The following is a 12,260-nucleotide window of genomic DNA, read 5'->3' on the forward strand; positions in this document are numbered from 1 at the left end:
GAGAAGTTGACCTGTAAACAACTTGGAGCGTCTCCTGGCTAGGCGCCAGGGAGAGTCTACCAGAATTGAGAAGTCTATCTGGGCAGAGGCATGAACTCCCAAGCCGAGAACTTCTCTCGTGTCCTATCAGACTCTCGCTCTATAAACCAGTTTAAAAGAAGGGAAAGCAAAGGCTGTATCTCCCAAACTCCTCCTGGTGAAAAACCAGTCGCCTAGCCAACGTAACGCTCTCTAGGAGAGCGAGAGAGCACTAGCTTAAAAACAACGGCTTCGAAGTAGCTAGGCCTAGTGTAAGCTCTGACGTTTAGGCGAACGAGGAGCAGCAGTTACAAGATCCGGACGAAGATCCTTAAAAAAATCATCAAGATTTAATTAAAGTCCATAGGAGGCTAAGCAGCTTAAGGCTCCTCTCCATCTGACAGAGTCCTCAAGGGAATATCAGTAGGAGGGAGAACAGCAACTTCCTCATCTACAGGAACCTTGTCCGATAAAAGCCGAGTCTCTCACTGGTGCATTAGTAGCGGACCAGAACGCAACGTCATGTAACTGCTTGACAGTCTGTGAACTGTCAACAACTGAACTGTCAACCACAACAGGTGCGTGAGGACGTACAGCGTCCACTCGAGACTGCTCTGAATGCCTAGACTGAGCAGTCAAAACAACTCTAGAATGCGGAGGTTGACGCACAGCGTCAAAACAAGTCAACTCCGATTGTTAGTGAACGTCTAGAACGTCAACAGGAGCATCAGCAAGTGGCCTAACGTCCAAATGCGGCTGAAAAACCACACGAGACCGCATCGAGTGTGGTTCTAAACAACCTGACTGACGTGACTAAGCTACGCCAACGTCAACAGTAAGCACAAAGGAACGTTAGGTTGGCTGAAAGCCAGGATATCGATGAGATAAACGGCTAGACTCAACGGACTAATCGGCAGAATAATCTTCCATAAGGGAGGCAAGCATATACTGCATGTTTTGCCATACAACCCCTTAAGGATCAACGGAAATGGTTGTGGTAATAGACGAGGGTAACGTCTGTGACCGCAACACTTTGCCTACAAAAAAAGACTTTCGGAGTCTGTGTTACGCTTTTGTTAGGCGGCGAGCAGTTATCCGATGACTGCATAGGGTCAGAGCTGTCCTAATGGCTGTAACCAGGACGCTGGACCTGTCCTGAAAGGACTGACTTTCGCTTAAGGGCTTCGAAACCTTGTGACAGGTTTCTTATGCGAAAAGCCTACGGATGGCGAGGAGAAACAACGTCTCTCTCGTCTTATGGTAGGGGAGATCTTGGTAAGAAACACCCGATACCATAGAGGGAAAACGTCTGTTCGTTGGTCAAGGCCTCTCGAACCCATAAGTCTTTTGACATTACTTCTCCCCTGGGCTTGGGAGCTTGCAAGAGGTCCCGGACTAGGTGAACGACAGGCACGAACAGACGAACCCTCGGACACAACACTGTAACACTTTGCGCCTCGGACGCAACACTGTAACACTTTGCGCATATCACTTTATCACTTCGATTTTCTGTTTTGCACTTATTTCTACCTGAAACACGCAATTCTACCCTTCATTAAAAGGTAGTAATTGCGAAATCAGTCGTATAATGCAAGCTCATACTGTAATACCAGCAAAAAACAGAAAACATATTTTAAGATAAAAAGAAAAATCAGTGGCTGGGAAAGAGACTAAACACTAGTTCATATAACTACGTTTTCAATCTCTCACCGCACATAGCCTGGGGACGAGAATAAAAACCTAAAAACGTTTTATCCTTCCTCCCCGTACAGAGACTAGGGACGAGAGTAACTCGAGAACAACGTTACCCGCTTGAACGGAACGTTTTCTCTCCTCTCTCTCCCTCCGTCTATATCTCTCTCTCTCTTTCTCTCTTGATTTCGCACCTAAGAGAAGAGCCCAATTATATATCGTCAAAAAAACATGTTATTTGACTAAAGGAAAAAACTGAAAGGTTTTTCAAATAAAAAGTTCCTTTAAATTAGAATTTAAAACATTAAAGCTAAGAAAGAATGAACAAAACGTCAGAATCGATTTACTCTTACTGCAAAGTGAAACCGTGATACAGTCTCTCTCTATCGTAACGATAGAGCGCATGTTGAACGTCCTGAACGTCAACAACTGCGTAGCATAAAAAACTAAACGTTAGTTCATCTTTGAAAACAGTACGAAGACTATCAAAGAAATTCTTTCATAAAATATTACATTTAAAAAGTTTTAAATCCTTTAAAAGCTAAAGACGATATAAAGGGCTCAATGTTGATTAACTTCGGTTTCCAAGTTAGGACTGCCTACTCTCAGGAAAGGTCTATATAAACAAAGCATTAAAATTTATTTTATATGTTTATAAAAAATGGAAAGTTAATCGAAGAGGCCTAATAAAGGCGGAGAGATATAAAATATATAGAGGAAAATCTATAACGTGATAAGATAATTACTAAAAGCCTAAACACACTTCCGTCTAAGGGAAGGGTCGGCCATTTAAAAGTGAAAGAAAGTCCATACTCTCTTTGTCACCATAATTAAATCTATCCAAAACGAGTTCAAGTTTTGAGATGAAGATAAAACACCTGCATAGCGAAAGCTCAAAACTAGAATAGTGTACTTCACCAAATAGTTGTTAAAACAAATCCAGTTAGCAACAGCGAATTAGTAGGTCTTGCCGGTAGCCCGACAGAGAAAATTGAGTTCTTTGTTTACATTGAGTACTGAGTACCTGCACGACAGATGGCGCTGTTGAAGTACACCCCCTACCTGCATAGCGATCGCTGGCGGATTTTTAACGTAGAGTTTTCTGTCGAGCAACAGAGTTGCAGCTTATATAATCACCGGCTAAGTTAAATATTGAAAAATTAGCTTTTTGAATTATCATTATCAATCATTTCAGTTGGAACTGCAATGCCTTACAAATAATGAAATGCAGTACAAACATTTTACACTCAAATTTTCAAAGAATCAATATACAGTACTGTTTCCCTCACCTAAAAACTAGGCTAACTGGGAAGAGAATTTTAAGTGTCATTTGCACAGAGCACATAGTATTAAAAAAAAAAATGCTTGAAACTGACAAAAATACAGATAGAATCCAGTATATCAATATTCATACAAATAGCCAATATGTGTAACAATTATATAAAAAATGTATAGCCAAATTACACAAGTAGGGATGTTCTATCATAATATACATAGGTTTATTTAAATTATTCTCAATATAACACTACTGGCATTACCAAAAAAGAAGCCTCTAATTTTTTAAAAATCAACAATATTATTGATAACTTGGTAAAATAAAGTACAGTATAAGGATTTATACTAAATTATTACTGAGTAAAAAAAAATGTTCAAAAAATGGCCTACAGAATAGCTGAAAGTGAGCGACAATTCCCAAACCCCATTTACCTCGAGGGCCTGAGCCAGCGCAGTGTAGGGCCACTGCTTGACACCCGTTACGGATTTGGACTTCTCATGGAGGATGCGGGAGAGCGCCATCTCCACAGCGCCACCGCCGTACACAAGCCTCGGTTCCACGACGAGATTTCTGGCCACGCCTAAGGCATCCTGGAGGTTCCTCTCCACCTCGTTGATGAAGTCTTTGCTCGGCCCACGGAGGAGGATCGTGCAAGCCTTGGGGTTTTTGCACTCTGTGATGAATGTATAGTATTCGTCACCAATCTGTTGAGGTGACAAGGAATTAGTATTATTTATTATTGTACATTCTTCACTATGAATACATTTATCTTAACATTTCAAGCGTATAATGAATTTTTCTCCTCCTAGGTTTTACTGCAATCAGCAGGAAGTTGTGCCTTATTGAACTTTTCTAATATAATATTCAAAGGTGGCAATTATACTTTCAAGTTATCTACACACTGCATAGATAAAATTTACCAGAGGCTATTGCACATCAAGAATTAAGTATAAGTCTATACTTGAATTTTCTATATTGTGGGCTCATAATGTATGATAGAGTACTTAATGTAAAATTTCCCAATACTGTATTATTATTATTATTACTAAGTATGCTACAACCCTAGTTGGAAAAGCAAGATGCTATAAGCCCAAGGGCTCCAACAGGGAAAAATAGCCCAGTGAGGAAAGGAAATAGAAGATATGAGAAGTAATCAACAATTAAAATAAAAAATTTTAAAAACAGTAACAATATTGAAACATATTTTATATATAAACTAAAAATACATATGTAAGCCTGTTCAACAAAAAAAAAAAAAAAACATTTGCTGCAAGTTTCAACTTTTGAAGTTCTACCGATTCAACTACCCGAATAGGGAGACCATTCCACAACTTGGTCACACCTGGAATAAAAATGATATTTTAATTATAAAATAAATTATTGAATATACTTACCCGGTGAATATATAATAGCTGCAACTCTGTTGCTCGACAGACACATACATAAAAAACTCGCGAGCGATCGCTATGCAGGTTGCGGGTGTGCCCACCAGCGCCAACTGTCGGCCAGATACCACTCTCGGATGTAAACAAAACCTTCAATTTCTTCTCATCCCACTGCGTCTCTATTGGGGAGGAAGGGAGGGTCGTTTAATTTATATATTCACCGGGTAAGTATATTCAAAAATTTATTTTATAATTAAAATATCATTTTTAAATATTTAACTTAGCCGGTGAATATATAATAGCTGATTCACACCCAAGGAGGTGGGTAGAGACCAGAGTTAATTATGTTTACAGCGTATAAGCTAAGAGTTTTTTTCATTTTGGCAGTTATCAATATAACAAAACCAAAATAAATAGGTACCTGGTAAGGAAGTTGACTTAGACGATTACTCTGCCTTGTAAGTCTGTCTTCCTCACGGAGCCCAGCGATCTTCTTAGGATGCTGACAGACTCCCAGGAGCTGAAGTATCAAGGGCTGCAACCCATACAACAGGACCTCATCAAACCCTTAATCTGGGCGCTCTCAAGAAATGACTTTGACCACCCGCCAAATCAATCAGGATGCGAAAGGCTTCTTAGCCTTCCGAACAACCCATAAAACAATATTAAAAACATTTCAAGAGACAGATTAAAAGGATATTGGAATTAGGGAAGTGTAGTGGTAGAACCCTCACCCACTACTGCACTCGCTGCAACGAATGGACCCAGTGTGTAGCAGTCCTCGTAAAGAGTCTGGACATCTTTTAAGTAAAATGACGCGAACACTGACTTGTTTCTCCAAAAAGTCGCGTCCATAATACTTTGCAGAGATTTATTTTGCTTGAAGGCCACGGAGGTTGCTATATCTCTAACTTCGTGCGTCTTAACCTTAAGCAAACATCGGTCTTTCTCATTCAAGTGAGAATGAGCTTCTCGTATTAAAAAAATCTGATAAAATATGACAAAGAATTCTTTGACATAGGCAATTAAGGTTTCTTAACTGAGCACCATAATGCCTCAGATTTCCCTCGTAATGACTTAGTACGAGCTAAATAAAACTTCAGAGCTCTAACAGGACATAATACTCTTTCCAGTTCGTTGCCTACGATCTCTGATAAGCAAGGAATATCAAAAGATTTAGGCCAAGGACGAGAAGGCAGTTCATTTTTGGCCAGGAAACCAAGTTGAAGTGAACAAGTGGCTTTTTTCTGTAGAAAAGCCGATGTTCTTACTGAAGGCATGAAGTTCACTGACCCTTTTAGCCGAAGCCAAGCACACTAGGAAAAGTGTCTTGAGGGTGAGATCCTTCAGGGAGGCTGAATGTAATGGCTCAAACATGTCTGACATGAGGAACCTTAGGACCACGTCTAAGTTCCATCCAGGAGTTGCCAAACGACGTTCCTTAGAGGTCTCGAAAGACTTAAGGAGATCTTGGAGATCTTTATTGTTGGAAAGATCTAAGCCTCTATGTCGAAAGACCGGAGCCAACATGCTCCTGTAGCCCTTAATCGTGGGAGCTGAAAGGGAGCGAACTTTTCTCAGATGTAAAAGAAAATCTGCGATTTGGGCTACAGAGGTACTGGACGAGGACACAGATGCTGACTTGCACCAGTCTCGAAAGACTTCCCACTTCGACTGGTATACTCTAATGGTAGAAGCTCTCCTAGCTCTTGCAATCGCACTGACTGCCTCCTTCGAAACACCTCTAGCTCTTGAGAGTCTTTCGATAGTGTGAAGGAAGTCAGACGAAGAGCGGGGAGGCTTTGATGGACATTCTTTACGTGGGGCTGACGTAAGAGATCTACCCTTAGAGGAAGACTTCTTGGAAAGTCTATCAGCCATTGAAGTACCTCGGTGAACCACTCTCTCGCGGGCCAGAGGGTAGCAACCAACGTCAACCTTGTCCCTTCGTGAGAGGCGAACTTCTGCAGTACCTTGTTGACTATCTTGAATGGTGGGAATGCATATAAGTCCATAAAAGACCAATCCAGTAGAAACGCGTCTATGTAGATTGCTTCTGTATCTAGGACTGGAGAGCAAAAGATTGGTAACCTTTTGGTCCACGAGGAGGCAAAGAGGTCTATGGTTGGTTGACCCCAAGAAGCCCAAAGACTCTTGCCCACGTCCTTGTGGAGGGTCCATTCCGTGGGTATCACCTGACCCCTCCGACTGAGACAGTCTGCCAAGACGTTCAAGTCCCCCTGGATGAATCTCGTCAACAGGGAGATGCCTCGAATTCTAGACCATAAGAGAAGGTCCCTTGCGATCTCGAGCAGCGTGAAGGAGTGTGTGCCTCCTTGCTTGGAGATGTACGCCAAAGTTGTGGTGTTGTCTGAGTTGACCTCTACCACTTAGTTTCGAAGACGCTTCCTAATATCATCAAGGCCAAGTGGACTGCTAATAGCTCCTTGCCGTTGATGTGCATGCTCTTCTGACTTGAGGTCCACAGACCCGCGCATTCCCGACCGTCCAGGGTCGCACCCAACCCAAACCCGACGCGTCTGAGGACAACACGTGGTTTGGGTTCTTGACTGCTAGGGATAGTCCCTCTCTCAGACTGATATTGCTGTCCCACCATTTCAGGCATGCCTGTATTGGTTCGGAGACTGGGAATGATACCGTCTCTAATGTCTTGTCCTAGTTCCAGTGAGAGGCTAGATGGAACCGGAGAGGCAGAAGGTGTAGTCTCCCTAGTGAGACAAACTGCTCCAGGGATGAGAGAGTCCCTACGAGACTGTTCCAACTCCTGACTGAATAAACGTTTTCTTTTCAGCATTAGTTGGACTTCGAGCAGGGCTTGACTGCGAATCTCCATCCCCAAAAATAGAATAATCTGGGATGGGATTAGTTGGGACTTTTAGGTTGACCACAAGTCCCAACTCCCTGGCCAGACTCAACGTCCAATGTAGATCCTGCAGACAGCGAAGGCTGGACGATGCTCTGAGAAGCCAGTCGTCCAAGTACAGGGAGGCTCGGATCCCCGATAGCTCGAAACTGGTACCCCACATTCCTGTAAACAAACCTCAGAAACGGTTGGGAATCCGGGTGTATAGGAATGTGGAAGTATGCCTCCTGAAGGTCGAGAGAGACCATCCAGTCGCCTTCCATAAATGCTGTCAAGACAGCCTGGTAGACTTCATCGTGAAGTTTGTCTTGACAATGAACACGTTGAGCGCACTTGCCTCTTACGTACTCCTGCAGTGAACATGGCTGCCAAATCATGGAGCCATCCCTGAGGGACTTGTTCCTGCAGAGAACGTGGCTGTCAGATCATTGGAGCCATCCTTGAAAGCCTTGTTTATGCATGACATAATTGTACAGCAAAACTTCAAAGGCTCGAAAACAGCTGTGAAGTTGACCTGTAAAATCTTGGAGCGTCTCATGGCCAGGCGCCAGGGAGAGTCTATGAGGTTTGAGAAGTCTATCTGGGCAGAGGCAGGAACTCCCAAGCCGAGAACTTCTCTCGTGTCATATCAGACTCTCGCTCTATAAGCCAGTTTAAAAGAAGGGAAAGCAAAGGCTGTATCCCCCAAACTCCTTCTGGTGATAAACCAGTCGCCTAGCAAACGTAAAGCTCTCTAGGAGAGCGAGAGAGCACTAGCTTATAAAACAACGGCTTCAAAGTAGCTAGGCCTAGTGTAAGCTCTGACGTTTAGGCGAACGAGGAGCAGCAGTTACAAAAAGATCCGGACAAAGATCCTTAAAAATCAGCATGATTTATTTAAAGTCCATAGAGGGCTAAGCAGCTTTAGGCTCCTCTCCGTCTGACAGAGTCCTCAAGGGAATATCAGTAGGAGGGGGAACAGCAACTTCCTCATCTGAAGGAACCTTGTCCGATAATAGCCGAGTCTCAAGCAAGGGAGAGACCTACCGTGGTGGCAATGCTTTACAAGCAGAGTCCACACGCACTGGTGCATTAGTAGCGGACCAGGACGCAACGTCATGTAACTGCTTGACAGTCTGTGAACTGTCAACAACAACAGGTGCGAGAGACCAGGACGCAACGTCATGTAACTGCTTGACAGTCTGTGAACTGTCAACAACAACAGGTGCTTGAGGACGCACAGCGTCCACTCGAGACTGCTTTGACCGCCTAGACTGAGCAGTCAAAACAACTCTAGAATGCGGAGGTTGACGCTCAGCGTCAAAACAAGTCAACTCCGATTGTTAGCGAACGTCCTGAACGTCAACAGGAGCATCAGCAAGTGGCCTAACGTCCAAATGTGGCTGAAAATTCACACGAGACCGCATCGAGTGTAGTTCTAAACAACCTGACTGACGTGACTTAGCTACGCCAACGTCAACAGGACGCACAAAGGAACGTTAGGGTGGCTGAAAGCCAGGATCTCGATGAGATAAACGGCTAGGCTCAACGGACTTATCGGCAGAATAGTCTTCCATAAGGGAGGCAAGCTTATTCTGCATGTCTTGCCGTACAACCCATTTAGGATCAACGGAAATGGTTGGGGTAAGAGACGAGGGTAACGTCTGTGACCGCAAAACCTTGCCAACAAAAAGACTCTCGGAGTCTGTGTTACGCTTTTGTTAGGCGGCGAGCAGTTATCCGATGACTGCATAGGGTCAGAGCTGTCCTAATGGCTACAACCAGGACGCTGGACCTGTCCTGAAAGGACTGACTTTCGCTTAAGGGCCTCGAAACCTTGTTTCAGGTTTCTTATGCGAAAAGCCTTCGGATGACGAGGAGAAAATCGTCTCTCTCGCCTTATGGTAGGGGTGATCTTGGTAAGATACACCCGATACCATAGAGGGAACGTCTGTTCGCTGATCAAGGCCTCTCGAACCCATAAGTCGTACGACATTACTTCTCCCCTGGGCTTGGGAGCTTGCAAGAGGTCCCGGACTAGGCGAACGACAGGCACGAACAGACGAACCCTCGGTCGCAACACTGATAACACTTTGCGCAATATCACTTTATCACTACGATTTTCTGTTTTGCACTTATTTCACTGAAATCGAAACTTTTACTGATTTCTACCTGAAGCACGCAATTCTACCCTCATCAAAAGGTAGTAATTGCGAAATCAATCGTATAATGCAACCACATTAATACCAGCAAAAAACAGTAAACATCTTTTAAGATAAAAAATTCAGTGGCTGTGGAAGAGACTAAACACTAGTTCATTCAAAACTACGTTTTCAATCTCTCACCGTACATTGCCTGGGGACGAGAATAAAAAACTAAAAACGTTTTATCCTTTCTCCCCGTACAGAGACTAGGGACGAGAGTAACTCGAGAACAACGTTACCCGCTTGAACGGAACGTTTTCTCTCCTCTCTCTCCCTCCGTCTCTATCTCTCTCTCTCTCTCTCTTGATTTCGCACCTAAGAGAAGAGCCCACTTACGTTTCGTCAAAAAAACATGTTATTTGACCAAATGAAAAAAACTGAAAGGTTTTTCAATTAAAAAGAGCTTAAAATAGAATTTAAAACATTTAAGCTTTGAAAGAAGAATGAACAAAACGTCAGAATCGATTTACTCTTACTGCAAAGTGAAACCGTGATACTCTCTCTCTCTATCGTAACGATAGAGCGCAAACTGCGTAGCATAAATAAACTAAACGTTAGTTCATCTTTGAAACAGTACGAAGACTATTCAAAGAAAATCTTTCATAAAATATCCATTAAAAAATATTCTTTTAAAAAGTTTTAAATCATTAGCTCTTTAAAAGTTATTTACGATTGAAAGGGCTCAACGTTGTTTAACTTCGGTTTCCAAGTTAGGACCGCCTACTCTCAGGAAAGGTCGCATATAAACAAATCATTAAAATTTATTTTTATGTTTATTATAAATGGAAAGTTAATCGAAGAGGCCTAATAAAGGCGGTGAGATATAAAATATATAGAGGAAAATCTATAATTAATTTATAACGTGATAAGATAATTGCTAAAAGCCTAAACACACTTCCGTCTAAGGGAAGGGTCGGCCATTTAAAAGTCAAAGAAAGTCCATACAGTACTCTCTTTGTCATCAAAAATTAAATCTATCCAAAAACGAGTTCAAGATTTAAGATGAAGATAAAACACCTGCACTGCGAAAGCTCAAACCAAAATGAAGTACTTCACCAAATATGTTGAGAAAACTCCAGGTTCTACAGCGAGTATTGATACGTCTTGTCGACACGTCGACAGAGAAGAAATTGAAGGTTTTGTTTACATCCGAGAGTGGTATCCGGCCGACAGTTGGCGCTGGTGGGCACACCCGCAACCTGCATAGCGATCGCTCGCGAGTTTTTTATGTATGTGTCTGTCGAGCAACAGAGTTGCAGCTATTATATATTCACCGGCTAAGTTAAATATTTAAAATTAATAGAATACTATGTAGCTATGTAGTATTGAGCCTCATGATGGAGAAGGTGTGACTATTAGAATTAACTTCATACCTAGTATTACATACAGGATGGTACTATCCAGGAATTGCAAAAAGAGGGGCATGTTAATCGAAGTTATTAGCATACCATGAGCAAGGATCCTCAATAGAGTTATGTGGTAGTAGCAGTAGTGAAGATATATAGTCGTTTATGGATAAGAATATACAACATACACATTACATCTGGTCTCCAAATATGGTTGGATTGAATGCTACTAGATTTATCTACATCAAGCAATTACCTCATTCATTTTTCCATGAAAGAGACAACAGGATCATGTAATTGCCCTGACATCGCTACTATTGCGCGCATCTTTACCAAGATCAATTTTGCCAAATTTTACCATCATTTTAGGGGAGGAGGAAACTCTAGGTAATACGAGGATAGATGTGAGAGAAGCAAAAGAGTGTGCTAGAAATAGGGGTGGAGGAAACTCTAGGTAATAGGAGGATAGATGTGAGAGAAACAAAAAAACATGCTAGAAATAGGAATGAATGGCAAGCGACTGTGACAGTTCTGATTGGCTTTGCTGCTTCCTCCAGTCGCATTGATGACCGCTGAGGTAGCAGCAGTAGGGGATTCAGCATATGAAGGTTCATTTGTGGTGGATAACTGAGGAGGGTGGACTGTGGCACCCTAACATTACCAAACAAACTCGGCTTAATCCCTTGTCAGTCAGGGAGGAGCTAAGAGAAGAAAAGTTCCCCCTTTGTTCTTTTTTATGTCAGCTACCCCCCAAAATTGAAGTGCCATGGTAGATAGATAGAGTTGATTTTAGGTAAAGATGATTTTAAAATATGACTTAGCAAGTTTTTGTTTAAATTAAACATTTCAAGGGCCTGATTCATTCTACTGAATAATTAGTCAGTACTATTTTAGATATTTTTCATTGGTATCAAGTACATAAACAAAAAGCAAAACTGTAGAAGGAACGTTCTATTTTAGTTACTAATGTCAGCGAGGCATTTGTTCAATTCACTAGCAAATTCCAGTCATGAATTCCGATTACTGTAAGCAATGCATGGATAGGAAAAGGAAATAACTTCTTCAAAACAAAACTTCTCTCTCCTCCAATACATAAACTTCCAACTTAAGTTTTTAAAGATGTCAGTCAATAATACTTAAACTATTGATACTACGTTAGGAGAGTAGAGCAAAAGGGACCAAAATAAATATAAAACACTGAAATCAATTTAAAAGTCACAACAGGTGTCACCGAGTTTCAACAAAACCTTCTAACACTAAATACGTAACACAATGTAACGGTAGAAGAGACTCTTCAGCTATGGTAAGCAGCTCTTCTAGGAGGTCACTCCAAAATCAAACCATTGTTCTTGGATTAGAGTTCTCTTGCTTGGGGTTACACTTGGGCATGCTGTTCTGTCTTATTTTTCTTCCTACATTTTTTTTTCAAATTTTTATACTTTATATGTGAAGGGTCTAATTTAATGTTGCTACTGT

General features: G+C 41.9%; 1 protein-coding gene across 1 annotated transcript in view; it reads right to left on the bottom strand.

The window, feature by feature from the left end:
• The window catches only part of LOC137622828 (T-complex protein 1 subunit gamma-like), a 65,887-nt gene that overhangs the window by 20,784 nt on the left and 32,843 nt on the right, over positions 1 to 12,260 (bottom strand). Inside the window, exon 8 of the mRNA XM_068353408.1 lies at positions 3,418 to 3,690. Within this exon, the coding sequence (XP_068209509.1) occupies positions 3,418 to 3,690 (273 nt within the window). The remainder of the gene's footprint in view (positions 1 to 3,417; positions 3,691 to 12,260) is intronic.

Source organism: Palaemon carinicauda, chromosome 29, assembly GCF_036898095.1.
Source record: "Palaemon carinicauda isolate YSFRI2023 chromosome 29, ASM3689809v2, whole genome shotgun sequence".
Taxonomy (NCBI): Eukaryota; Metazoa; Arthropoda; class Malacostraca; order Decapoda; family Palaemonidae; genus Palaemon; species Palaemon carinicauda.